Source organism: Lasiosphaeria miniovina, assembly GCF_030549165.1.
Source record: "Lasiosphaeria miniovina strain SMH2392-1A chromosome Unknown B0T26scaffold_2, whole genome shotgun sequence".
Lineage (NCBI taxonomy): Eukaryota > Fungi > Ascomycota > Sordariomycetes > Sordariales > Lasiosphaeriaceae > Lasiosphaeria > Lasiosphaeria miniovina.
In genome coordinates, this window is record NW_026848221.1 from 2,511,117 (window position 1) to 2,537,987 (window position 26,871).

Genomic DNA, 26,871 nt, shown 5'->3' on the forward strand with positions numbered 1-26,871 from the left:
CTGCCGTGCCCGATCTCTAACTTCTCACTTCACATCGCACCTTGCCTCTTTTGGCCCGCTAGGTTGCCCTTGCACAATCCTCACGGAACTTCTTACCTTGGATGGTGGGCTTTAACCTCGCGACCATGTCCTTGCGTTGCCGGGCCAAGTCCGTGCCAGCGACGTCAGCAGCCTCAGCAGCTGCCATGATGACGATGCGAATGGCAACGGCGCTGCCAGTTGTGCTGGTCTTGACGCTTCTGGTAGCCTTCTTCCCGACAGCCGCTCGTGCCCAGCAGCAGCTTGTCTTCCTCAACGGCAACTACGAGACGCCGAGGGGCAAGCCGATCCCCCTCAAATGGACGGGCAACCGAGGTCCCGTCAACATCACCCTCATGAATGGCCTTGATGAGAACCTGCAACGCGTCCTCGTCGTCGTCACCGGCTATGCCGGCCCCCCGCCCGACAGCTTCGTCTTCAACCCGCCCTCGGACTTGCCCACAGACTTCTACGAGATTCAGATCGAGGATGGCGTCAGCAATCCAGACTATACGCCGCGATTTCAGTACCCTGTGCCGGCTGACGACATACTGCCGCCGTCATCCTCAACAGCTTCTCAGCAAACATCATCATCCACCTCGGCTTCTACTCCCACCGGCCCTTCCACTGCTTCACCAGAAGATCCCGCTTCTACCTTGGTAGTCACCGGGACCAGGCCCTCTCAGAGCGTCGAACCCACCAGCACCAGCGCCCTCGGCTCGGACGGCAACGCGGCGCAGCCCAGCTCCAGCGAGGCAAGCAGCACGGATGGACTCAGCGCCGCCGCGAGGGGCGGCATCGGTGCCGGTGCGGCGGTAGCCGGTGTCGTGCTCCTCGGCCTCCTGGGCAGCATGATCTACCGGCAGGGCCAGCGCGCAGCCGAACGTCAGCTCGCGGCTCCTGTAGTGTACGAGCCGCCGCCTGGCCGGTCATCAAAGTGGCCGCGGATGCACGTGACACCCCGCGGCGACAACACCCAACCCACCGACTTTGTTGAGCTTCCGCAAGAGATGGACCACAAGGAACTCTGGGGTAGTCCTGGAAAAGACTCGGCGCGGGGCCGGGCTGAGCTCGCCGCCACCAGGTCGGTCATTCCGAAAGGATATGTCACGGTCCACTACGACGCTGCATCCACCCCGACCAGCACGATGCTGAATGGCAGTACCGCCGCCGCCAGCAGTGCCGGAGCCGACTACTCGGTGGTGTCCCCGATGACAGAGACGGGTAACGGCTGGGTGGGGCCGGTTGAGATGCCGACCTCCGAGCCTCAGTATCGGCGGAGTCAACACAAGGACTGACGATGAAGGAGAGAGAGTGCAGATATTTCCATCCGATAATCTTGTATAATTAATGGTTTTGGGATAAAGGTACAGGTAATGGGTTTACAGGATCGCTCCAAACAATTAGGGCAACGGCATGGCATCGGAGTCACACAGTGTCTTGTATATAACTACGGTAACAGGTTTCTGGAGACTGGCTGTATATAAAAACAAAGGAGGGTGAGAGAAATTATGAAATCAATATTTGATTATCTGACTATTTGCGAGTAGCATCAGAGCACCGTCTATGCGGTATTTACCCTCTTGCTCAGTTAGAGACAGGAGAGGGCATGGCAATTCCAGCCAATCCGGATTATTAGCCTCCCCAATGTCACTCACAAACGTAAGTATTGGAATCTGCTTACTCAGGTCCAGGAAACACACCAAGTGTTGACGCAAGTAAGCTTACCTCCCCACTCACCGTTCATCCCATAGGTCACATCGTAAGTTTGTTTCGGCCAAGTCAACATATCTGTGCCTCTCTAGGTGACGAGTCGATTTCTAATTAGGTCGAGTGCAGGCAGTTACGACATGCCACTGCGGGCTAAGGGTGTCGGCCACAGTACGTGAGAGCATCTGTGTCACATAGAACAGGTATATTTATTGGCCAAACTTCCATTTCTCCATCTCAATTTCGTCTCTTCCGGTGTGAGCTCTCAAATACCGTCCGCACTATACCAGTCTCGCACCCATCCAAACGCACAAAAGCAAAAATGCAGCTCTTCATCCTCGCCTCCTCTCTCCTGCTGGGACTCGCGATGGGAGCCCCGGCCCCCGTGTCAGCGGCGGCAATCGACTCGCGCCAGACTGCCCCGGCTCAAGGGACGTGTAGCACCGTGACAAACCAGTGCACCATCGTGACGCCGGCGGGGCTTGCCGGCTTGCAGGTCAACTGCGCATATGGCGGCGGGATCGGGCCCATCTTCCCCGGGCACAACTGCACTGCTACTGGGAATGTATGTTGCTCTCTCTGTCGCTGATCTTTGTTTGTGGTGAGATGTCGTGGCTAATATTTTACGTGTTGGTTAGCCGTGCACATGGAGTGGTCTCTTTGGCCCTGTCAACTGCACTTGAGTGTTTTCTCTTGAGCAGAATTCCCATTTCAGGCGGAATGAGAAGGTGATGGGCTCCTCAAGGCAAGCTAGATCGCTGGATAATGTGTGATACTGTGCGTATGAGTTGATTTGTGTGTTTCTACTGCCGACAGTTCATTCAAAGTGCAATATTATTTGTCGTGGTTTCAAAAGACGCTCACCTGGATAATGACTATCTCATAATCGTGCCATGCATTGTTGAGACTTGCCTTTTGCGCAAGCCAGCTTGGATTATTATGAGCATGAATAACTGACTCAAAGTCTTCGGAGACTGTAGTGTGTTCTGGGATTGAGGCCGCCTCCTTGTTCCGTATTCTCTCATCTTATTTTCTTGTCATATGAGTTTGATGACTTCAGCGCTTGGGCTCACGGCCGAGGTTGGTTGAATCAGGAAGTTTTATTGGCGGCGTCTTTCGATGCCTAGAGCGTGAATAGGGGCTGTGCTAGATGTCAAGCAGAACTTGACAGTGATTGTAATTCTGGCTCTCAACTTGTCGGATGCCGCTGTCTTAAATGTCAAGAAGCACTAGGAGAAGGCACAACGAAGGAACTGCTTGACCTTCACTTTCTTGCAGAGCCTAAAAAGATATCACTTGCCGATCGGGCAGTGTATGACGAGCGCTCTTTCCTTCTAGCTTCAAATTCCTTGGTAGGTCGGAAGGGGCCAGTGTGGCAAGCAATTCCGAAAGAAGAAGGATGCCCCAAGAACACAGCAAAAAGAGCAAGAAGGAGAGAGCGGAAAACTTTGGGGATAAAATGGCGTGCCTTTGACCCGACTCTTCTCAAATTTTCTCTTCCGTTCTTTGCACAACCAACAACCACAAGCTAATCCCATACTTACTGTCTTGCTCGTATCAACATTCATCATCGTCAAAGTACTCATATTCAGGAGCTCTCAGCCAAACAACAGTCACGTCCGACGCGTCATCTTCCTCAACCATACCAAGCAAAGACCATACAATCACCAGCACACACAGACGCCCACCAGTTACCATGCTTTTCTCCAAGATCTCCGCCGGAATTTGCTCTCTTGCTTCTGCAGTATCCGCCATCACCAGTACGTTGCATAGCTACCTAGCTGTGCAAGGCCACTACCTGCAAGAACAAAGTGTGCTAACTTTTGGTGTCTGCTATTTAAAGTCACTTACGATGCGGGTTACGACGAGGCCAACCGGACGCTCGAGGAGCTGATGTGCTCGGACGGCGAGAACGGCGTCATGTGGAAGTACGGGTGGGAGACACAAGCTGATGTGCCCAGCTTCCCATACATTGGTGGTGTCCAGACAATCAGCGAGTGGAATTCGACCAACTGCGGTACTTGCTGGCAGGCGACGTACCGGGGCAAGACAATCTACATCCTGGCCATTGACTTCACGACCCAGGGGCTGAACATTGGCTTCGACGCCATGAATGACCTGACGAGCGGGCGGGCGTGGGCTCTGGGCCGCGTCGATGCCATTGTCACCGAGGTGCCTCTCAGCAGCTGTGGCTTGTAAAAGGGAGGCGTCCTCGATGGGTATTTGCATTCGGATTTCCTCGCACTCATGGCTGTATGTGAAGAGGCCGGGTCTACCATGGAGGGAAGGACCAGGGAGACAAAAGGCGGCGGACGAAAGAGCATCAAAGTATTTAGTATCTCCTGTAATGCACTAATCGAGTAATGCCATCAAGGCTGCTTTTTTTCACCTTCTTCCCAACGAGATTTGTTCTTCAGGAAGCAGACCAGATCTGCAAGCATCGCATCAGAGTACCAGTGTCCGAGACCCCTGTACTCATTCCATGCCGCATCAAGTCCCAACCCGTTCAGGCATTCTGCCGCGCCTCGGCCAAGACTCACATGAACTTTCTCGTCCTTGTCGCCGTGTCCAAGGAACAGCGGAGTATCAAAGGACCGTGGACGGCGTTCTGGAATTTGGCCACCAAGCTCCAACTTCTCTTGAAGAGTCCGGACGGCTGCTATTGCTGGGTCTAACACCTTTGCAGGCGGCATGGATAAACCGCCTTCATTGTCGGAGTGGGCAAATGGATCAAAGTCGTCTTCCCAGCAAGCCCCATGATCCTCATGTCTTCCATCTTCGTCATCGTCGTCCTCGTCGTCCTCGTCATCCTCCTCGTCCTCCTCATCTTCATCTTTCTCGTCAGTGTTATCGTCATTGTTGCGTTCATCATATTCATCAACCCTACCACCCCCAGACTCTCCCGTCTCCAATTCTTGCTCCTCCTCATCGTCATCACTACAGTCTGTAGCCACTCCCTCCCCGGGGCCCACACCAGACCTCTCTGCGTCCTGTGGGCTCAGAAGATGCGACACGAACGGCAGCCAGCCGCACATGCCGACCGCGGCGGCCAGCGGCTCCCCGTCCCACAGCAGCAGCGCCACCAGGCTGGCCACACACCCCTGACTCAGTCCCACGAGCACCACGTTCTGCGCGCCGCCCACCAAAGCCATCTCCCGCCGCACCAGCCCGTGCAGGTAGCCGACCGTCTGCTGCAGCCCGCCGACCGTCATCCCCTCGTGCACGGCCGCGGCGAGTCTACGTGCCAGCTGTCAAACCACTGCCGCACGAGGCTGCGCTTGTAGATCGTGGCGCGGCCTCGGGGCGCCGTGGGGAAGACGAAGCGCGCGTGCGGAAAGGCTGCCGCCAGGATCGTGATGTCTCTGTGTTGGCCGGCGCCGTCTTCTGCGTCACACTTGCTGCCGCTGCCGCTGCCGCTGCCGCTGCCGCTGCTGGGCTGTTGTTGTCCGTTCTCGGGCAGAGGCAAAGGGAGCAGGAAAGGCGTCTGCTGCAGCGTTGGTCCAAATTTGGCCGCGCTAGAGCCGCGCCCGTGGAGCAGGATGAAGGTCTGCTTGTGTGGCGATCCTAGCAGAGGCTCCACGACCAGCGGCTCCGAAAACGAGCCGCGAACGGGGCCCGGCGCCATGGTGGCTTTGTCTACCTGCCTATGGGATATATGTTGGACGGTGAGGTATCCTTCGGGCCTGGTTTGTCGGGTTGAGTAACTGCGGCTTGCTTTCAAGGGGCCATGGTCCTTTGCCTCCCTCTACTGCTAGAAGAGAAAATCTATAGCAAGACAGGATTGATGGAGTGGCCTTTTTATGGAGTGGCATGTTGTATCATCGCCTCCACTCTAATAGTAGAGCTCAAATTTCCATATCGTTGAGGTTGGTCCTCTCCAAAACTGTACGATGCAGCGCTGAAACCACAGATGTTTGGCGGGGTTTGGTGCACTGTTTAGTTACTGCTTGCGCTTTGCTTCGCTGCCTGCTTCTAGGAAAGGAAATAGAGCATGGCATCAAGTTTATCTCAGCATTTGGATCAACTATTTTAGAGTTTCTTTTTCGCAGTCAGCCTTCAATTTTTGACTCATGTCATGGGTGTAACCTCGTAGTTTGCAGCGGTTGGTTCCTGGCGAGGCTGCTTAGCGTTTGGGAAAACCGGGGTCCCGTGCTCCAAGCTTCCCCAGATCCAGCCAACCAGGATCCCCAGGCAGCGCCAGTCTCAGCCTTAAGCAGGGGGTTAGTGGAGACAGACAATCGGTTGCCTTATCGAGGCTTATCCGTTCAGAGGGCACCAGCTCTCCTCAACAACCACGAGCTCCCCGATTTCCATCCCATCCTCGTGCGCTGCATCAGGATCTAAACTACCGCACTGCCGTCCTTGCACCGATTGAGCGCTGCGACTAGGAATACAACGAAACGATGACGCAGGCCTTGTCGCTGCGCGGGCTGTTCTCGTACGCCAGCAACCTGCTGTCGCAGATCCCAGCCGCACTCGTCGACAGCACCAGCGCGCCGCTACCGCCTAGCGATGTTCAACCCTACTACCCCCTCAGCGGCGCGCCGTCATGCCCCCTCGACGGCCCGATGAGCTGCCACAACAGCACCCCCATCGCGGACGACTCGTGCTGCTTCGTCTACCCCGGCGGGCGCATGCTGTTGACGCAGTTCTGGGACCAAAAGACGCACGCTGGCGGCGCTGAGACGGACTGGACACTGCATGGGCTATGGTGGGTACACTGGATTATTTTTTGGCTTGGGACCTCATCTCCGACGCATGACAAGAGACTTGTGTCTGCTACATTATTACTGCCGCTATGAAGTGGCGGTAACGGTTGGCAGGTTCAGGGGACAGTCGTGGGGAGTTGGCCAGGAACAGGAAATAGGAAACAAAAGATCCGTGCTGACGAACAACCCCTGGGGGTGTATCAACACTAGGCCCGATCTCTGCGACGGTACCTACGACCAGTTCTGCCATATGACACCACAGTTCAACAACATCACGGCCGTGCTCGAGCACTACGGGCAAGACGACCTCATTGAGTTCATGAACCGGTTCTGGCTTGCTGCGTCGTACGTGCTCATCTCCCCCCCCCCTGGGTCATTTTCGGCAATGGTGGAATAGCCTCTGATATGGAGAGGGGACGTTGAGATATATCTTCTCGTTGAATAGGGCTAACACTAGAGTTTTTGGTTGCAGTGGGTCAAACTCGCGGCTCTGGCAGCACGAGTTCAATAAACACGCCACCTGTATCAACACACTTGCGCCTGCATGCTACGGCGAGCTGCATACCCCAGGGATGGAGGTCGTTGACTACTTCACGCGTGCCTCGGCTCTATTCCGCATGCTGGACACGTACTCCGCGCTAGAAAGGGCCGGCATTGTGCCGCATAGTCGCCGGCACTACCCTTTAGTAGATATCCAGACCGCGCTGGAGAAGTTCAGCGGCGGCAGGGTGGTGCTCCGGTGCACTGGGCGGAGAGATGTCTTGCATGAGGCGTGGTACGTCTATTTCGTCAAGGGGAGCCTGCAGAGCGGAGAATTTGTGCCAGCCCAGGACCTCGGGAGAGAGGGTAATGCGGGTAACTGCGCGCCCTGGGTCAAGTACCTCCCCAAGATACCTAGGGAAGACGAGTTATAATGCACGGGCTGTTTCTTACGGGGGAAAGGTGGTTTGCTTCGTTATCCATATATTATTGATTATTGTACTAGCTTTCTAATTTACCATCTTGATTTTTGGAGGATCACACCCAACAGGAACAGGAGAACAATGCTGCCCCTAGACTGGCGTAGGAGCCCCTATCCAACGCGACCAGGCTGCTCCGTTTCGGTTATTATCAGAGTCTCGAGGAGGTTGTTGACGAATCCCCGGGTTCTCTGAGACTCGATGCCCCTTGATCTACAGCCGGGGATCTTCCTCTGTGCAAGCGAGGAGTTTGCCTTGTCGATCTGAGCACCCGACAGCATGTGCAACCACGAAACGACGCGTTGTCTCGGGCAGGCCATCGTGGTTGAGGTACAGTACATCCATACACGTGCAAGTCAGCCCAGCCCAGGCAGGAGAAGCGATGATCGCTCCAGACCTAGTGCGAAATCGGGTTGAGACCCCCCTCAAGCCGGCATCCGAGCTTCTTCATGCTCCCACCCCCCAACCGAGCAGCAAAGGACCGACTTGGCCATGCGCGTAGCGGTGCAAGCGCGCGGAGGTGTGTGTAAAGAAGGGAAACAGCCCCCCCGCTTGGGGCTCGCGACAACATATCCCCATTCCGGTCGTTGATGTAGACGTGGAGCCCTTCCAGACGTTTTCCCCCGCTTCTTCCCAAGAAACACGCGCGGGCAGCCATGTGTTGTGTGTGTGGGCGAGCGCAAAGACATGGGATGCTCTTGCGGGACCTACAGGGTGACTAACTTCCATGCTAACTTGAATGTGCGGAGAAAACAAAAAACCTGGAAGCTGGAGGTGAGAAGACTCCCCGCACACAAAACCCCAAACATCATCGGCCCGACAAGAAACGCCCCAGAGCTAGTTGGGCATCGTGCATCGTGCAGTAGTAGCCAGCACAAACGGAAGCCAAACTAGTTAGCCCCTCCCAAAGTCTTTGTGGAAGGGATGAAAAACACCCTCTTGAGGTCTCTTGTACTGCCCTTGCGGAGGACGTAAGGACATGGGAGCCTGAAAATACTGCCTGCTCACCACACGTGTAGAATTCCAGGGGCTCACTGCTATATTCTAGCGCTCGGATACCTCCGCGTTAGTGGCTTGGTACTGAGTAGGTACCTCCTTACATAATCGTCAGTTGGGCTGCTTAGCTAACCGAGTCCCTAACGCTTCCATGTCTTCCGTTGCGGGGATGGTTTTAGAGCCGCCCACTTCCCCGATCTCCACCTCCTTTGGTACGTCCTAGCTCCTGTAACCCCGCCTCAACTTGGAGCTCTTCGGATATTTCCGGCGCTAATCAGCACCCTGCGTTCCTGCCTTGTTCCATTCTACTACGCCTTGATCATGGCTTCTATGACGACCTTGAACGGTAGTAGACTCGACAGGTCGCTGCTTGAAGCAGTCTTGAAACCACGGCTCTTCTTCAGCGAGGTCTTCGAGATCTACCGTCTTTCGCCCAACTTCAAGGGCGACAACCGTGGTCTCTACGACTACGGACTGCTTGGAACTGCCTTGCAGACAAATATTGTCGATGCCTGGAGGAAGCACTTTGTTCTCGAGGAAAACTTTCTGGAGCTAGACTGCAGCGTACTAACACCCGAGTTTGTCCTCAAGACAAGTGGTCATGTCGACAAGTTCGCCGACTTGATGTGCAAGGGCCCCGCCAAGGGTGAATACCTAAGAGCCGATCACCTCGTTGAGAATGTCCTGGAATCGCGACTCTCGTGGGGGCTAAACGGGCCTTCCAAGGACTCTCCCAAGTTGGGTGATGCAGCCATTTCCGAATATAATGACATCCTTGCCAAGGTCAGTGTTGGTTTGTCTAGTTCTGTCTGCCTGCTCCTTCTACCATTTTGTATCTAGTGAATAACTCCACAATTTGGCGTATTGCAGATTGGCAATTACGATGGCCCCCAACTTGGTGAGTTGATCACACGGCTCGATATTCGAAATCCAGACGGCAACGGCGAGGCCAACCCGCCAATCCCTTTCAACTTGATGTTTAAATCTACGATTGGCCCTAGTTCAGCTACACCTATCTGCCTCCGTCCCGAGACGGCCCAGAGTCAGTTCTTGAACTTCAAAAAGCTCCTCGACTAAACCAGGGCTCGATGCTGTTCGCGTCTACCAGCGTTGGAAAGGCCTATAAAAACGAGATCTCGCCCAGGTCTGGGCTTCTCCAAGTCAGGGAGTTCCTGGTGGCTGAGATAGAGCATTTTGTCGAACCCGAAAACAAGCAGCACGCCCGGTTTTCCGAAGTCTGCAACGTCAAGTTGCCTCTCCTTGATAAGGAGAAGCAGCTTGCTGGAAACACGACGCCTCAGACGCTGACCGTAGGAGAAGTGGTCAAATCCAAGGTGGTTGACAACGAAACCCTGGGCTACTTCCTGGGAAGAGTCATGCTGTTTCTCCTCAAGATCGGAATCGACCCCTTAAAAGTTCGGTTTAGGCAGCATATGGACAATGAAATGGCGCACTATGCATGTGACTGCTGGGATGCCGAGCTCCTGACGAGCTACGGCTGGATCGAGTGCGTTGGATGTGCTGATCGGAGCGCATACGACTTGGCAGTACACTCAAAGTACACGGGCACTCCTTTGGTCGTTGAACAAGCCCTGTCCGAGCCTGTCAAGGTGAAGGAATAGGAGGCGGCATTGGACAAGAAGCTTGTCGACCCACGTTTCAAGCGCGATGCGAAGGCCATGCAAACAAGCGTTGAGGGTCTCGATCAGCCTCCCTTGAGCAGTTAGCCACTCAGCTCAGAGAAACCGGGGCTGTGACCATCAATACGCCCGTCTTGTCTGACGGCAGCACTTCCGTGGAGCTCTCGAGCAATCTTCTGGCTATCTCCAAAGTGACTCGTACTTCGAACACGCGCAAATACACCCCGAATGTCATTGAACCATCATTCGGTATTGGCCGGATTCTGTACAGTCTCCTTGAACAGGTTTATTGGCATCGGCCCCACGATGCTGCAAGAGCAGTACGCTACGTCGGACTTTTGTGTGAGGCTACCTTTACTGACAGATTCTTTTCGGTATTATCATTGCCCCTTTCTGTGGCACCAATAGAAGTGCTGATTGTTCCTCTCTCCGCTCAACCCCAATTCATGCCCCTTGTCCGCAAACTCTCTGCTCGGCTGCGTTCCTTGGGGATCAACCTCCAGGAACCTTGATTCGTCTAGTGCATCTATCGGCAAGAGATATGCACGAAATGACGAGCTGGGCACGCCGCTGGGCATCACTATTGACTTTGACACACTGGCAGATGGTTCCATCACCCTCAAGGAGCGGGACAGCATGACTAGCTTCGAGGTTCGGAAGACGAGGTGGTTCAAGCAGTGAAGAACCTAGCAGATAGCATAGAGTCGTGGGAAGAGATCTCGCAGCGATTGCAGCCATTTTTGGGCCAAGGCCAGGAGGACTAGATACCAAGCTATCTATGTTGACGATTTCCAGACAGACCTGACTTAATTTTTGGTAGGCATTATCCGCAACCTTAGTTTCTTATTTCTCGTGCATCTTAGTGAGGTACTGCCGCCAGTCTCGCGAACATTCCTATTCAGAAGACACTAAAGGTAAATAAGGGAAACGATAGCTGATATCGAATGATGTCTGGCAGTCGACGAGGGCAATAAGTGGAAGGAGTGTTAGTCCATGTCATGCTCTCGTTATTTTATTTCCGAGGCTAGGCCAATACTTCTACATTCGAACCTTCCCCCGGATTTTTCTTTTAAACCTTGTCTAAGCTGACTTGATCTTTGTGGGGTGCCGATGCCGTTGTGGATGCGCAGAATATGTGGGCCGTCACTATCACGCAGTTGTGGTTCCTAGACATCCACCCTAACGACCCTGTCCCATCTGATAGTCTGTTTGTTCGATGATTCGATTCCTACCTTTCCCCACCCCCCCTACAAACCCTTTCAAGAGCTGTGTTGTCCAAGGACTCACAAATCTCACTCTCGCAAAGCAAAGCTGCTTGCTAGGGAAGCAGGATTGCTCCAGACTCAACCAACAGGGCGTTTTTCCCCCCCAGTTTTGGCACAAATACATTAGCGGGGGCTAGCTACCTGGTAGCGACGTAGTTTGGCTTCCGTCTGGTCCTTTTGTGCTGCTACTACGGATACTGTACGATGCGCGACTACATCCATGGATACAGTTGCTAAGGACCAAGGCACTAACGCGGAGGGACCTGAGCGCTAGAGATAGCACTGAGAACCTAAAATTCTAGTGAGTGCGTCTATGTTTACAAGCAACCTGGAATGTTCTTACGTCCATACTATGTACTCTGTAAGGGCAGGTTCCATTGTTAAGTACAAGAGAGTGTAGACTTTTGGCCCGGCCGTGCCATGAGATGATATTGATACGATTGATCAGAAATGGGTCAGGGTTATGGATGAAAAGGCCGAAACGGAAGGGAAATGTGGACCGGGACCATGCTGAGCGGCCAAGTTCAGTTCCCACGATGTTGCGGCTGCGCAAAGGGGGTGAAAGAAAATACACTGTCGTGAAAAGATGGGTTCACGCAGCAACCCGGGAATTAGAGCGCGCCAGAGTATTGTGTTTCTATCGTAATGGAATGAGCGAGCTTTGTTAAAGAGCGGAGAGAAAACGGCAACGGCGAAGAAATGGGATACGGCGAACAGCCTTTTCGGACCGACTGTGGGGAGAGAGTTAGGGGTCTGAGACAGGATGGCGTCCATTGGGAGCCCTGGCTCGTCCACTCCGCATTCCAAGCGAACCGGGTTAACCCCAGCTTTCCGCCTATGAAGTTGCGGCGGCGTTTTGCTTTGGGTATTTTTGGGTCCGTCTGATCACAAAAACGGAGGAGGATAGTAGACGGTGGACGGCAGACGGCAGACGGCCGGCTCGCATCGCCTGCCAGTGTCAAGAATCTCCATGCGAAGATTTTGAGGGCCGTGACGAGGTGGCGGCGGCTTTGCCTTTCACCTCCGAGAGGGGTCGTGGCAGCTCAGGCCACACCGCCGCGACAACCCGATGACCTGCTACGTTCCAAGGGAGAAAGATGGGGGAGTGATACCTACCACGTTCTCAGGATGTTGCCGGGCTTGACTTTGAGTTTATTGCTCCTGGCTCGACCCGTCAATTCGGATGGCCTTATGTGTGCCCAAACTCAATTGCGGTCGACTGAAAACTCACAAAACCGGTGGGACATTCCTGTGAGGTCAACCAAACGCAAGTCGGGTTCTGGGACTTGGGTGGGTGGGGGTGAGCTGAGCTAAGCCAAGCCGCCGCTAGGCGTGCCGAAGTATTTCAAGGAGCAGAATCTGCCGCACTGGCGGATTTGCTTGCATGATGCTCGGTGCAGCGTTTGGTTTCTCACCTGCCAACCTACCCGACCACCTAAGACGGCAAGAAACAGAGCAAGCTACTGCTCACAGGGATGGTACTGATAGGGAAACAAACTACGAAAATAACTTGATAAATTTAGGTAGCCAAGACAATACCTAGCTGGCAAGGTTCAGCTCATGTTTGGGTTCGTTTCCTGAGACGAACTCAATTGTGTCTCGCATGATCGGATGTGGATTTTGGAGATTTCTTGTGGGACAATGCGACGAGGCAGGTTCGGCAGCAGGACTGGACCAAAAATGGCCTCATGCGTCCCATGATTGGGTTGCTCCTTTGTGAAGCTGACTGCCCAGTCCGAAATTCGGGGTTTAAACGGTGGACAAGTCATGACAGTTTTTCTACTGACCAACTGCCCGTCTACCTAGGTGTCCGTACGATGTGTTGTATGCTCATTGGGTACAGATGAAGTTAGTAATGTTCTCCGGAACAGTACTGTATGTACATACATACCTGAGGTAGGTATTTGCTTGCCTCAGAGGCTTAGCTCGCGAGGGCAGGTAACACAAAGCTGCAGGTGTTGACTAACAGAACCCTTTTGCCCTGAAATTTTCGTAGTCAATACCAGAGTAGCGAGAGCTGGGACACGAGTGAACACATTTCATTTAGCTGAAACCAATAAGGCGATGTTGACCCGCAACGAGAATATTACTTTTCGACCCTTTGGTCTAGGCCCAGCGATGTCTCAAGAGCCTCAACGTCGATCTGCGCGTTGCACGCGGTGCTGAATACACCTGGGCTTTCATGATATTGTGCCCGTCATGCCACAGTGACCAACTGGGCGGGAGTCTTGCCCATTGAGTCCCATATAGACAGCAAGATGGCGCTCTCCGATTACAAAAATCCGCGTGGCCTCCTGGACTTGTTCCCCAGAAGGGGAACTGTCAGCTTTACGAAGCCCCAGGGCCGTCGCCGCTGGGCTGGATCAGCAGGACCAATGGTGGCACCCAGAGGTGCTTTGCTCAGCCATCTTTTATCGGTCTGCGGCGTTTGTGTAATAGACGTCTGTGTGGTGGGTGTGCACCGAATAATGTGGCCGCAGCCCGCGGGAGGGCGACAAGATTACCCATCATGCGCTGATGCCCGCCTGGTCGGTTGTACCTGGAAAGCAAAAGAATGCGCAAAAGATACGCCGGAAGGCTCAGGCTCAGCGACGTTGATGCCAGAGCTGCCTGCCAGGTGATATGATATGGATAACGGCGCCAAATCACGCTGGTTGAGCGCAACCCGAAGAGCTTTCAGCTGTTCGAGAGACATTTGGCGCTCTCAAGCTGGCCTCTCCGGCCCGTTATCCAAGGCGCGCAACTAAAGTCCGCTCAAGGCCAAGCCCAGCCAGCTGCCAGCGAATCCCTTCGTGGAAACCATCAACCCTGCAAACGGGGGCCCGTTTCTCCTTCCCTTTTCGAACACCCAGCCCACTTGCCCGGTCCCGCCCCCATCCCATCTCCTCATTTCCCCGTGCCTTTGCCTAGTCCCAAGTTGATCCTCGCCTTTTCTGCGACCTTTTCCACTGTTCTCTCGCTGCACCTGCCGCTCATCGCATTGTCCCGTCTCGCGCTTTCGTCGGACGACGGCAAACACCTCACCTCACGACAACGTCCTGTACAGAATCGAATCAGGCGTCGCAAACGCCGGGGGATTGTACTCGGTCGCATCGCAGCAGCAACAGCAGCATCAGTAGTGGATTCTCACGAGGGACGGCCTGTTTTTCGCCCACCGGCACCTGGCCCAAAGTCCGGAGAAGTGCCATCCCCACGCCTACCTTGTGCAACGGCCCGATTCAACCCCAGACTGCGTTGAATTGACTTTCTGGAGTCTCCACGATCGCGCATCGTCGCCCCATACCCATTCCGACGGTTGGGTATTCGTCTAAAAGGGCTGTGGATGTCGGTGTCGTGACACTGGCTCGCTGTCGCCGCGTCTGCGTCTATATTTCTGTCTGACCGGCCCACGGGTACCACGGTCACCGTCACGACGGTGAAGGTGTCGAAAATATGGCGACGGCCGTGAAGCGGGCGTGCGACGCCTGTCACCGCCGCAAAGTTAAATGCGACGGGATAAATCCGTGCCGCAATTGCTCGGCCTCTCAACTATCCTGCACCTACAATGCGATCCCCCAGAAGAAGGGTCCCAAGGGCTCGCGCGCCAAGGTCATCAGCGAACTCCGCGAGAAACAGGGCCAGAATAGCCTCTCAAACCGGGTGCACAACCGCATAAATGGCATCGGCAGTCCTCCCTGCAGCCCGACGCTGGCTCCCACTCCGGGACTGCTCGCGAGCGACATGGTCAAAGACTGCGTCGACTTCTTCTTCGCCCACATGTATCCGACGATGCCTATCCTGCACCGCCAGCGCCTCGAGCAACAGGCCATGTACATGGACCAGAGTCTCGATACCTACTGCCTCCTCACGTCGCTGTGTGCATTCGTCCTGCTTCAGCCGGGCATGTCAATACCCGGTGGTGATCCCTACAGCATCGAGATGGGAGCTAATATAGTGTCGAGCACATTGTTGATGGAGGAGACAATTCGCGTCCGTAAGGGCTACGACTACCTGGATTCCCCGACTCTTAATAGTCTGTGCACGAGCTACTTCTTGTTTGGGTGCTTCTTCGGTCTCGACTTGCACGACAAAGCATGGTTTCATCTGCGCGAGGCCACGACATTGGCGCACATGATCGGAATGAACGACGAAGGCACATACCTGCAGTACGACCCCATCGAGAAATCGAGACGCAGGCGCCTGTACTGGTTGCTTTTCGTTACGGAAAGGTGAGTTATTATACCCCCCATTTACCCTGCATCACCTTGCTTCTGGATACTGACTGTCATTTCTCAGAGCCTACGCTTTGCAGCGCCAGCGTCCCTTGACCCTCGATGCAAACATCAATCTTCCGACCGCCGATGACGATCATACCGACCCTCTTTCTCACCAGTTGGGCAACTTTATCAGTCAAGTGAATCTATTCCGACCATACGACGAAGTCTTGGTTCCACTCTGGAATAAGACACGAAAGGAGTGCTCTCCTTCATACCTGTCGGCTCTGCAGAAGCAGCTTCCAGAGACGCCCGCACATTCGAGCAACGCACAAGCACAGCTATCGGAGCTGCAGATAAACCAAGCCTGGCTCAAGAATACAGCATGGCAGCTGAGCGTAGCAAGCGGCAGTGGAAACGATGCTCCATACCCATACCCTATGGACATCACCCGCGACTTGCTCCCTATGGTTTCCCACCTCCCAGGAAACTTGGGCCTCCACGGTCTTAGCTTGGTCGAGAAACTCCTCAGCGTCACCTGTTCTTTGAGCGAAGTTTTGGCGCTGAAGCCAGCTTCGAGGGTCTCTATCGACGTAGGGCCTCGCGAGCACCTCCACCAAATCATGGCTGTCGTCACGACCCTTCGTACCGGCGACTATTCCTACCTTCCATTGCTGCTCAGCAAGGTCCACGATGCCCTTCCAAGACTGGCAAGCCCGATGCTCCAGAATGCACCGGAGAGCACAGCCTGTAGTATTGACATTGACATCTTTGATGGATTTGGAACTGCTGGCATGGCACGGCCTTCTGTCTTCTCGAATGACGACTATGACAACAAGTACGCTGTTTCGCGCATGGAAGACATGAGCACGGATTCTGGGAGTTCAAGTGGCGCCCCTCCCAGCAATAACGACATGAACTCTCCGTTTGCCAGCTCCCCTGCGATCATGTCTCCTGGCCTCGATCCGACGCACGGCTTGCCAGCGGACTACACCTCGATGCCCGAGATGGTGATAAGTCCAATGAGCCACGCGCCGCCTCCTATAGGCACGCATGGGGGTCTAAATGGCCAGCAACCACATCACTCGCAATATTCACAGCAAACTCAGCATCTACCACATGTGCAGCACTCGCACCAGCAGCATCCACAACGTGCACCGATATCTCCGTTTCAGAATCTCGGTTCCCAGATGCAGGGCCTGACCGGAGCAAATATCAGCCCTCCACCGAACATATCTCTTCCATCACAAATGCGTCTCGGTCAAGGGCTAGGTGGTGAAATAGGCGCTGGCATGGGCCAGTTGGGCCAGGCTGTCAACGGTAACAATATGATAGCAAGGCCTCAACCGCAACGCGCAAACAGCTTTGCTATGGGCCCACAACAGATTCGGACCGTGGGAGATTTTCACGCCATTCAACGAGCCAACTCGGATTTGAACTCGATGGGCTCCGTGAGGATAAACTCAATGGGGACCGAGCTCGACTTTAATACACTACCTAGGTAGTAATGGTGGAACTGGTGGCGGAGTTTGGAAAGAGGATGGTGTTGGTCCTCATATTCAACCCGCCGCCGCCTGACTCCTCTAAAGTCTACGTCACCCAATTCCGACGTATCACGCCGACTTCCTTTTTTCCAACCCAGCCAGTTCCATGCGGCTTTTAACAGCCTCGTCCATGAGTATTTTCCTTTGTCCTAACTATAATCTCGCGTAGCGAGCTATGAGCATATTTACTGGAGCAACTTCGTTTTCTCTTTTCTTTTTTTTGTCGTATCTTTTTACGAGTTTTCTTTTACATCGCACCATTTCCGAGGGTTTCTTCGGATCTTTGCGGCCACTGGAGGCGGTCATTTTCATAATTGTCAAGGCGAACTTGGAGAGGTATTCTGGGGAAAAATACTGGTTTAATGGTGTGTTCGACATGATGTTGGCTACTATTTGGGAACTACCATTTTGTTTTTCGTTTGTATTTCGTCTTGTGTTGGGTGGATAGTCGCAGCAATTTTTTTGGTGGAAAAACGACTTCTTGGCATCGGGGCTTGCAAGAGCAATGCGAAGGAGCATTAGTAGAGTGATGGCGGCTGGTAGAGCTGGCCAGTAGTATTGACTGTCATAGTACAAAGACATTCTACAGAAATATATATATTAGCCTTAATGCTCGTCAGCTCCTTTCCCAAGTGACGCATTGGTAATATTCCCGAGGCAAGGAACAGATCAAGTAGTCGGCGAGACCAGTCTGAGCCGAAGTCCCTTGGTGAGGAGCCCACGTATGATAAACAACGATAGGTAGTCCCGTCGTCGTCAAACGAACCCGGAATTTGGAGACGCAAGTGCTGTCGAAGAAGATTGTAGCTTGAACATTAGAACTATTTTTGAGAGAAATGGGGGCGATTTTCACCTCAATAAGCAGCGGCGCAGGCACGAGCATCCACAGACTTCGAAGTCGACAGCTAATACGCCTCACAGGTAGCCTTGTCGAACAGCAATGTCCCTACGTTAAGCATATCGAAGGCAACGGAAATGCCACTACTAACTACACAATGCGGCGTGTGGATTGGAATTCGGGCTTGATACGTCCCAGTTGGGCTTGGAAGCAGAGCGACAGCTAGAGAGAAAAGGGGCACCCTCTTGGATGGGTGTGTATTCCATACCTAGAGAATGTTTGCACCAATGGTCTTTCCCTCCTCTCTTTTCTTTTCCCCCCACCCTTTGCTCTGGACCGTTGACCACGGGCACATGACGGATTGGGTACGGGTAATAGACTGGCAAAGAGGCAGCGCGGGTAAGTTTTACGGTCACCTAGGTACCCGACCCGAGGAAGGAGAGACCGGGTACCAGCCGGACACCGGGTCGATCCGTGGCGCAGCTCAGGACGGGGCATGGCTACTGATAGTAGCTACACGCTACACGCACATCAGTGGACACATCAGTTGCACGATGCGGGCTGGCCGAGAAGGTCGAAGCAAAAAAGGCATAGAGAGTTTGGTGCTGAGGAGAGGAGAGGTGAGGAATGTCAACCTCCTCTGTAGCTGAGGTAGGTCCGGGTTCCCCACAGATCGTCCCGGCTGTAGAACTAAGTTAAAGTGCCTGGCCTTCCCGCCTCACCCTCAACTCTCCTGCTTGGCCCGTTTTGCTTTTTTTGCATTGACACCGGAATTAAAAAACACAGCAACACAAGGTTTCGTGTCGACGAACACACACGACCCCCTCTTTTGCTCGTTTCCTTGCTGTGCTGCATGCTGTGGGCCTGGAACCTAACTTTGGACGCCCAGAGAGGGACGGCTGCAGCTCCGGTGGATATCCGTATGTACGACTGACAACGCGTGGCTCTCTCGCAAGCAAGCACACACGGGCGCGCGCGCACTCACACATACGGAGTATCACAGCCTGAGCCTGCCTGGCCTGTTACACGGGGCAGTGACAATGATTTGCACGGGACAGCACAACGGGGATGAAATGATAGGCAAGAAGGGAGGGAGATAGGGGCTGAGCCGAGTGATCGGACGCCCACGGGATTCCCCCACAACTTCTTCCCCGCGGTGGTAAACAAGCATGAACCTACACGGCCGGCGTCGCGCAAGTAAAGACGGCCTTCGCTGCGTCATGCCGTGGCCGATGCAGGCGTGGCATGAATACACGAATACGTGCGATGCACCCGAAAGACGTTGCTGGTTAGCAAACCTCCAAGCCAAGCAACCGTGGAGAATAGACGGGCCACCTCTCTCACCCGGGCCGAGTCTTTTTGCTTCAACCTGGCTTTTCCCCCCTGCATGGCTTCGGTGATTAAGTATTCTGGCGTCGGCAATGCTAACTGGCGATCTCGGAAAAGAAGGCACAGCTCGACAGAGTTCGACGGACTCGAAGTCTCTTTCTCGGATGACGACTCCCCGAAAAAGGGGGTCCAATAGGCCAATTTCATCAATCCTCTAGGCCTAGCAATAGGGAACATCGGCAAGTCGTAGAGACCGTTGCCCGAGGAAAGGGGTATAAGTATGTTGCTCGATAGCTAGCTTGATAGGGGAGCATCTCAAGCTACCAGACACGACATTTTGGCCTGATCTCGACAAACTCCATACTTCTAGCCAACAAGACGCTAGCGTTTGCCTCACTGCCCGTTCCACCAACATCAAAGAGCCCCTTCCTTCTTCACCCCCCACCCTTTCAGCCCTCCGGCTCTTTTGTGTCCCGTGTCTGTTACCAGTAAGCACTTACCCTTTCACCCCACCGTCTCCGTCGACATACATCTTTGGGTCAGTCTATATTTATACATACCTCCAGACTTATACGTATATATACCCAAACCACCACCGCTACTATCCACCACTAGTCAAAATGGACGCCACCTCTCCCACTCCAGTTGCCACCTACGGCCGCGACCCCAAGATTGCTCAGTCTGTTCACGAGAAGCTTCTGCCCGACTACGAAGGTACGTTTGCGCTTTCTGTCCTGTCACATGGTGCTACATCTACGCATGTCAACAAACACTCCTCCCACCTGGTCTTCTCTCTCTTGCGAGTATTGCAAAAGTTCCAATGGTCGCTCCTCACAATAACCCAACATGCTATTACTCACAACAAATATTGGCATCATATGACCCATATGCCAACCCACACACATACCTACCCGCTTGAGCTGATGTAGACAACACCATGATACTCTTACACACATGTACACCCCACACATATACGCACATATGCACACACATACACAAATACACACACCCATGAACCACACACAAACATAGACTAACCACCGCAAACACTTAGTGGTCCACGCCTGCTTCGACATCGACTCCGCGCTGAGCGAGCTGCCCGCCATCTGCGCCGGCGAGCTTGAGACGACGCCGTCGTCGGGGGTGGGGGTCAACAGCACCGAGGCCGAGGCGAGCAAGCGGCGGGCGCCCGTGGCCATCTTCTTCGGCGGGGCGGGCATCTCCGAGGACGAGTTCGAGCGCATCACGGCGGCGGTGCGCGAGCGCGCTCCCGGCGTGCACTTTGTACGCGTGCAGAAGCGCGATGTCCTGGCCGCTGGGTCCTTTGGGCCCAACCCGGACGTCATTGCCAAGATCTACCGCAAGAAGATGGCTGCCCTGGCCGCTAAGGCTTGATGCTGCTGCTGCTGCTGCTGCTGCTGTTGGGTCTGGTGGTGCCAGTACTGGTGCGGGAACCGGGTGGTGTCGTTTTCGCGTTGGCTTGACTTCTTTTGCGACTGGAGCTGAAGGAGGAGGCGGAGGCGGGATGGTGAGGATGCGGAGTAGGATGACTAGGAGGAGGAGAACAGGGGCGTGGCGGCCAGCAGATCATCTTCGCGGGGGCTATGGCCTTACTGTCGACTCGGACATGGATCGCCTCTTTGACGGAAGCCACACCCACAGCGACGGCGACAACAACAATCAACAGCCGCTCTGGAATGGCAATCATGTGGCGGCGGGACATGGTGAGAGAACATGGCTTGACTCGGTCATGATCAAGATCGGTGCCATCGCGAGCCTCTACCTGCCAGTTGCAGATCTCGACGTGTTGGGCGAGCTGGATGCCAGGAACAGGGTGTCCGTGTCAATGCCGTGGGGCAGGGGAGGTGGCTACTACAAGGACCATGTCGGAGATGACGATGACGGCTTAGCTCTTAATGACTTATGATATGAACGAAGGGATGCTTGCTTTGTTTCCTTACTATTTCGTGGGAACAATTGAGACTGAACCCGAGACCGCTAGTGTTATTGGTTGACTTTAGTTGTTTAGTCTAGTTTAAGGTTTGCTCAAAGTTCCTGTATCACTCGATGAAAAAGTGCTCCGAAGCCTGCTTGTTACCCATTGCTTTTCACAAGCAAGCATATGCACATCTCATATCACATCACGGCAGGCAAGTTGACTTGATGTTATAGAAAGGAGAAACTAGTTCCCCAATGGTTTACCAAACAACCTCCTAGAGACAGTCACGCCGTCTGCGTCTAAGTTTGCTATGTCTAAGTACCATGAATCCAAAAGAAATTAAAACAATGCACACGCATACACACTGCCTGGAAGCCAAAACCCCGCCACTCAAAATACAAAATGTCCGCTACAGAAATACGTTCGGTAACGCATAAGCACAAGATGATGATGTTCCCGCTATCGGCCAGCAAGCAGACCATGCATTCCAATCGTTTCATGTCCTCTCTCTTCATGTGTCTCTCGGAACCAATATCCCGGCCCCGGCCCCGGCCTCTGAGGAGGACAGATGGACCATCGGCGGCCCGATTTCTAGAGCGTCATCCGTTGCTCTCTTCCAGGGTAAGCAAAGAGAATCCCCTCCCCGTCTTTGGATGCTAGAAACGACCCATATGTGTGCTGCCAGCTTCCGCGACAGTGAATTTCGATGTCTCGGGAGTCGGGGTAGCGTAGCCGAGAAACGCTAGTGCATCCATCCACAGGAGCTAGTCGAGATACCATGCATGATACGTGAGGTACGTGAGCGTGAAGGTGAGGGAAGAAGTAAAGATTTCGACCCTGAGAGTGAACCAAGAACCGCCATCAAGAAGGCAAAAAAACAAAACATATAAGAGAGAAAAACAGCGATATATTCCTACATGTTCCGCACCCCAGCCATTTCTCATCTGTCCCAACCTTTCCCAGGCAACGGCAGCTGGTACCAGTCGGCCGGCATAGGGAAAGGCTGTGCAAAAAAGAGGCTGTGAAAAAAGAGAGAAAAAAAGAAAAGTTTAACACAACAGCTCGCGCCCTTTCTCGCCCACACATTGAGTATTTCCTTTTTTTTGAGCCCGCCATATATCTCCTCATTCACGCTCTCAAAACCACCCAGACATGTAACCGCTCACGAGGCCGGGGAACGCATCAAAATGGATGCGACCCCGGCGCGAACCAACCCAGTTCAATGTGCTTTCAAATCCAGAACACCTTGTGACCTTTGCCGCCTTCCAAACGCAAAACCAACCTGCCCAGAGGAGATTGTCGCTATCGATAAGAGATAATTAGTTTCTTCGGTCATTGCTACCTGATCCAAAATCGGGCTCCGTCAGCATCTTTTTGTCTTTCCTTGCCTTGATCACAAACTCGGCGCTAATTTGGATGTGGTCGGCAGGGAAGTGGTAATTTGGGAAGCCGGGCACGCGCTTGAGATGCTGCTGGTCCGGGGGCCCAAGGAGCTCCACCACCTCCATCGTGTTTGTCGAGTACCAAATGTAATCAATCACCTCGGCAAAGCCCGGCACGTAGTTGGTAAAGGGCAACTCGTCCGGCGTGCCGTTCAGGTGGACGTAGGCAGACCGCATGCTGAAGGGGTGCTCTATCCCGTCACGCGTGAAGTTCCCGTACTGGTACTTGTTGAAGTCGCTATGGTTGGGCGAAACGCGTCCCATGGACAAGAGCTCGTAAACGCTGCTGTCGTACGTGGAATTGTAGTCGCCACACACAAGAAGGGGGATATCGGTGTTGTTCCGGTATTCTTGTGACGGTGCCGGATCCGGCAAGTCGGGCCTCGGTTCGACCCCGTCCTCGGTCATAGAGGATGGTACCTGAATCATCCTTTTGTCCTTGAGGGGTTGCCACCGGGCATATTTCTCTGCCAACTTTGTCAGGTGTTCCATGAGGATTGCCGTCTGGACTAGCTTGACATCGGCCAGTGTTGGCTCCCATGCCAGATGCGTGTTTGCCACAATGATGCGCGCTCCGGTTTGCCTGCTCTCAAAAAAGCAAATGACACCAATGTTGTCCTTGGGCATGACCCGGTTGAAAATATCATGCTGGTTCTTCATGTCCGGACGATTGATGGCAATATTTGCGTAGTCCAAGAGCTGCTTGTCAAGCAGTATCCACTTGGAGGCCTTGTAAAAGACGGCGCATCCATCAACAGCCTGCGCATCCTTCTCCGACATCGTCTTCGCTTTAGGTCTCGGCCACTGGATGCCCTTGTAGTCATCCTGCGCGAGCTCGGGGCTGAAAAAGTCGCGGAAGACGTCTGTCGCAATTTCCTGGAGACACAAGATGTCGGCATCTCTCTCACGTATTTCCTGGATGATCCGATCCTTTCGGTATTCCCACGATAGAGCACCCGTCGGAGTGTAGCCATACAGCGTCGTCGTCGCGTATTTGTCGCACAAAATATTCCACGTCAACAACTTGACGCGTTCCAAGTTTTGCGACACGTCCTCTTGTACAACGATCGGCTTCCGGGGAGCAGGAGGGAGCGGTACTGTAAATAAAAATTTAGAAACCTCTTCGACACCAGATTACATTGCGACTCACCTGGCGCTTGTTCAAGAAGTGTGTTGATCAAGCTCTTGGTACCGCGTTCCACTATTTCCTCCTTCAGAGCCGGATTTAGAGGGTTGCCATTGATGCCAAGCGTTTCTAGACGGTACAGAGATCCTAGTTCGAAAGGGAGCTCGTGGATTTGGTTTTCAAAGAGTAGCAGCGTCTTCAGATTAGTGCACATGCCAATCTCTGGAGGGAGCTCGGAGAGCAGGTTGTTCGACGCCTCTAGATGCTGCAGGTTGCGGAGCTTTCCAATTTCGGCGGGCAGATATGTCAATCTGTTTGAAGCGATGTAGAGCTCCTTGAGGAAGGTGTAGCTGAAGAGCGGGGGAGAGAGAATGCGCAAGCCCTGGCCGCTCAGGTCCATCTGATGCCACTCTTGCCTAACATTGGACTTTTCCACGCTCCAAGGTCTCCTCCTATCGTCCTCGCCGTCCGCAGTAAGCGTCGAGTTCCCGGCGGGGAGAGGCGCGCCGCCAATCCCCCTATTTTCAGACGCCTTCAGCCGCGCAAAGTAGTTAGGTTGATGCTGCTCCATCATTGTAGTATTTGCCCGCTCCGCCTCCTTGTGTAGCCGTAGCTGCTCTGCCCAGTGCTCGTTGATCTGCTGAGCTTGGCCGCCCCTCGTTGTTGACGAATGGCCATTCTGCATGTTGCCTCCAGAGAATGGGCTAGTGTTGGAAAGGACGCCGCTCGAGAATACAGAATGACCGATCATGCTGCTGCCGCCGCCATGACCCGGGTGGTCCTGCTGGATGACCTGGTGGTGCTGTCCATGGGGCTGGTGGGGGTGGCCTGGCTGCTGCTGCTGGAAGCTATAGAGCATGGGCATGGCCTGCCGCCCCGGAGCCCCATTGAGCCTGGAGTTGTGGCCCTGCTGGTGGTTCTGACCGTACATGCCTCGAGTGTTTTGGCCTTGGGCGTCCGGTTTGGAGGCAGTGGTGGGGTCGGCAGCAAAATGGCTCAGGAGGGAGTTCAGAAAGAAGCCGTTAGCAACGGGGTTGTTCGAGCCGCCGTACTGCACTGAGAGCGGGTTCGGGATCGAGAACGGCTGCAGCAGATGTCGGTGACCATCTGCCATCTAGAGGCGGCGACGGGATAGCAGGCGTCGTGCGCGAGAGCGGAGCGCAGCTGGAGCGGAACCGAGGACGGAGACAAGTTCCGAGTTGCGGCCGCCGGGGGTCGCGGTCGAGGAAGGTCAAGATATTGGTCGGGAGCGCAGCGCAGTCGGTACCGGGGGAAGCAAGGTTCGCATGGAGCAGCACAGCAAGCACAGCAAGATCTTCTTCGGGCATGGGTGCAGTGTACAGGGACTGCCACGATGCGTCTTTTGGTTTGCGGCAGTCAGAGGGCCATCCGATGCTGAGCAGGGCCGAAACGGAGGGCGAGCAACGGTGTTGTGCGGTGGCAGGGTGGTCTTCGCTTGGGCAGAGATTGGCGAGGGGGAAGAAAGGCTCGTCCGATGGCGCTGGATGGGGGACGACGATGCTCGGGCGCTTCGGCGGCTGAAGGGGCGACGGGGCGGAATGCACGACGCGGCGTTGGGAGAAAAAGATGCTTGATGTGAAGCTTTTTTTTTCTTTCTATCTTTTTTGAGATTACAAGCCTAGCACGAGCAACGCAACGCGTGAGTCAGTTCTGTATCTTCGGCGCTTGAAGTTGGCGGACACGGGCGGGGCGGGCGACGGGTTGGGAGGGGAAGGTCAAGGGGGAGACGCGAGTATGGCGTCAGACAAAGAAGGCCAGGACACAGGCAAGGTAAGGTCAAGTAAGTTGCAGATACGCAGTGTAGTGTAGTGTAGTGTAGTATGGTGTAGTGTAGACTGTGTAGTGTAGACTGTGTAGTGTAGTGAATGGATTGAATGGGCCGGGGCAGCCAGCGAGCGCATTGGGGAGCGCGCAGCGAGCAAAGCGTAGCCATTGCCGCCCGCCGTGTCAACCTCACCTATGAAATGAATGTGCACAACCTCTTGCTGGGAATACTGGAGAGTCTGTCAATGGATACTCGAGTGAAGGATATGGTCTGCGATGGACAGTGGCGTCAATGCGTCGGTCGATGTGTCCAAACCTCCTTTGTCTTGGCCCGCTTCGATGGAGTTGTGCAAAGATAGCATCCGTCGCCGCCCTGCTTACCTAAATTCACCACGTGACTTTTCGGGCTCTGCTCAGTCTCACGAAGTTTTAGTGCTTAGGTTCGCGGCCTAGTGCTTGTTTTCTCGTCAGCAAGGCTGAGCCTGTTGGGTCTGGGTCTACTGTGGATTCTCAGGCCAGCTGACTTGGGCGGCTGGTTTCGCTTTTCACTATCGCCCCGCCTGACATACACTATGAACCACCTCCTAGTACCTACAGTACCTGAAGTATGGAGTATATATCCAAAACAACTATTTTCGGTCACCGCCCTCCAATGTGAGGTGAGCGTGGAAAGTTGGAAGCCATAAGTTACTCTATGGATGACAGACTCTGAAAAATGCCATAAACCTTCTTCGCACCTGTATGCCGGGATTGACACCAATACGTGCTTCTCGATCTCAGATAGAAACTTTCTCAAGTGATCTCGGACCACAGGACAGGTGGGCCAATGTACACTGCAGGATGGATGTGGGTATTTTTCGACCCTCCTGCGCTGTAAATAGCAACAGCCCCTGGTGTTATACCTGACATCTGGAAACGATTCGTTGCAGTTGGCGATGGCTTCTGATTAGTTCCATGTTTCTCGGCTTTTCAGCTTTGGTATAACTTCCTTAGATACGGGTAGCTGAGGTAGGTAAGGTATGAACTGTAGATATTGACATGGTCACCTTAGTTTAACTTATTACCTCACACGCCAGGTGTGAGTTGGTTGGGGCGGCTGGTTGCCTGTCCACATTTGACTTGGTTCACAGAAACGAACCTACAATTCTGTCATGCCATTCTCGCTCAACTCGATAGCACCAATTGGGCAGAACGGTTTCCATCATATGCGTACGGAGGGTTCCACCCTCGTCTATCTGTGGGAGGCGCACTCCCAACCGGGCATCCCGTCGATGTCTTGGCTCAAAGCTGCTGCTATGCTGCAGGATAGAGGAGCAGCACAACGCGTGCTCGTCCTGTTGAGCTCTTATCACAGCAGCAAGACAAGATAAAGCATGGT

The 26,871-nt window shown here is 54.0% G+C and overlaps 10 protein-coding genes across 10 annotated transcripts; 7 read left to right on the forward strand and 3 right to left on the reverse strand.

The window, feature by feature from the left end:
- Positions 1-200: 200 nt before the first annotated feature.
- B0T26DRAFT_637451 (uncharacterized protein) lies at positions 201-785 on the forward strand (the record flags this gene model as incomplete). Its single annotated transcript, XM_060436928.1, has 1 exon — positions 201-785. A coding segment is annotated over one exon (585 nt), but the record flags the coding sequence as incomplete, so codon positions are not given.
- An 805-nt stretch (positions 786-1,590) lies between these two features.
- Positions 1,591-2,632, forward strand: B0T26DRAFT_694658 (uncharacterized protein). The gene is made up of 2 exons (XM_060441249.1): positions 1,591-2,293; positions 2,367-2,632. The coding sequence occupies exons 1-2, from the start codon at positions 2,051-2,053 to the stop codon at positions 2,409-2,411; spliced, it is 288 nt and encodes a 95-aa protein (XP_060300316.1). The 5' UTR covers positions 1,591-2,050; the 3' UTR covers positions 2,412-2,632.
- Positions 2,633-3,570: 938 nt separating this feature from the next.
- B0T26DRAFT_639247 (Cerato-platanin) lies at positions 3,571-3,927 on the forward strand (the record flags this gene model as incomplete). The annotated part of the gene is made up of 1 exon (XM_060437115.1): positions 3,571-3,927. A coding segment is annotated over one exon (357 nt), but the record flags the coding sequence as incomplete, so codon positions are not given.
- On the reverse strand, positions 3,864-4,906 carry B0T26DRAFT_694660 (Alpha/Beta hydrolase protein). Its single transcript, XM_060441250.1, has one exon. It carries the CDS (start codon positions 4,878-4,880, stop codon positions 4,098-4,100), a length of 783 nt encoding a protein of 260 aa, XP_060300318.1. The 5' UTR covers positions 4,881-4,906; the 3' UTR covers positions 3,864-4,097.
- A 1,091-nt stretch (positions 4,907-5,997) lies between these two features.
- B0T26DRAFT_694662 (ribonuclease T2-like protein) lies at positions 5,998-7,453 on the forward strand. The gene is made up of 3 exons (XM_060441251.1): positions 5,998-6,439; positions 6,648-6,782; positions 6,910-7,453. The coding sequence occupies exons 1-3, from the start codon at positions 6,132-6,134 to the stop codon at positions 7,349-7,351; spliced, it is 885 nt and encodes a 294-aa protein (XP_060300319.1). The 5' UTR covers positions 5,998-6,131; the 3' UTR covers positions 7,352-7,453.
- Positions 7,454-8,713: 1,260 nt separating this feature from the next.
- Positions 8,714-10,796, forward strand: B0T26DRAFT_738176 (glycyl-tRNA synthetase 1; the record flags this gene model as incomplete). The annotated part of the gene is made up of 7 exons (XM_060443553.1): positions 8,714-9,175; positions 9,263-9,438; positions 9,501-10,002; positions 10,033-10,083; positions 10,116-10,372; positions 10,536-10,683; positions 10,716-10,796. 7 exons carry the CDS (start codon positions 8,714-8,716, stop codon positions 10,794-10,796), a joined length of 1,677 nt encoding a protein of 558 aa, XP_060300320.1.
- Positions 10,797-14,729: 3,933 nt separating this feature from the next.
- On the forward strand, positions 14,730-16,995 carry B0T26DRAFT_639372 (uncharacterized protein; the record flags this gene model as incomplete). The annotated part of the gene is made up of 2 exons (XM_060437131.1): positions 14,730-15,505; positions 15,573-16,995. The coding sequence occupies 2 exons, from the start codon at positions 14,730-14,732 to the stop codon at positions 16,993-16,995; spliced, it is 2,199 nt and encodes a 732-aa protein (XP_060300321.1).
- Positions 16,996-19,821: 2,826 nt separating this feature from the next.
- On the forward strand, positions 19,822-20,596 carry B0T26DRAFT_672128 (uncharacterized protein; the record flags this gene model as incomplete). Its single annotated transcript, XM_060439413.1, has 2 exons — positions 19,822-19,915; positions 20,256-20,596. 2 exons carry the CDS (start codon positions 19,822-19,824, stop codon positions 20,594-20,596), a joined length of 435 nt encoding a protein of 144 aa, XP_060300322.1.
- A 1,304-nt stretch (positions 20,597-21,900) lies between these two features.
- On the reverse strand, positions 21,901-22,363 carry B0T26DRAFT_137333 (uncharacterized protein). The gene has a single exon (XM_060433383.1). It carries the CDS (start codon positions 22,266-22,268, stop codon positions 22,002-22,004), a length of 267 nt encoding a protein of 88 aa, XP_060300323.1. The 5' UTR covers positions 22,269-22,363; the 3' UTR covers positions 21,901-22,001.
- A 96-nt stretch (positions 22,364-22,459) lies between these two features.
- Positions 22,460-24,822, reverse strand: B0T26DRAFT_637895 (Endonuclease/exonuclease/phosphatase; the record flags this gene model as incomplete). The annotated part of the gene is made up of 2 exons (XM_060436971.1): positions 22,460-23,679; positions 23,733-24,822. The coding sequence occupies 2 exons, from the start codon at positions 24,820-24,822 to the stop codon at positions 22,460-22,462; spliced, it is 2,310 nt and encodes a 769-aa protein (XP_060300324.1).
- Positions 24,823-26,871: the final 2,049 nt, after the last annotated feature.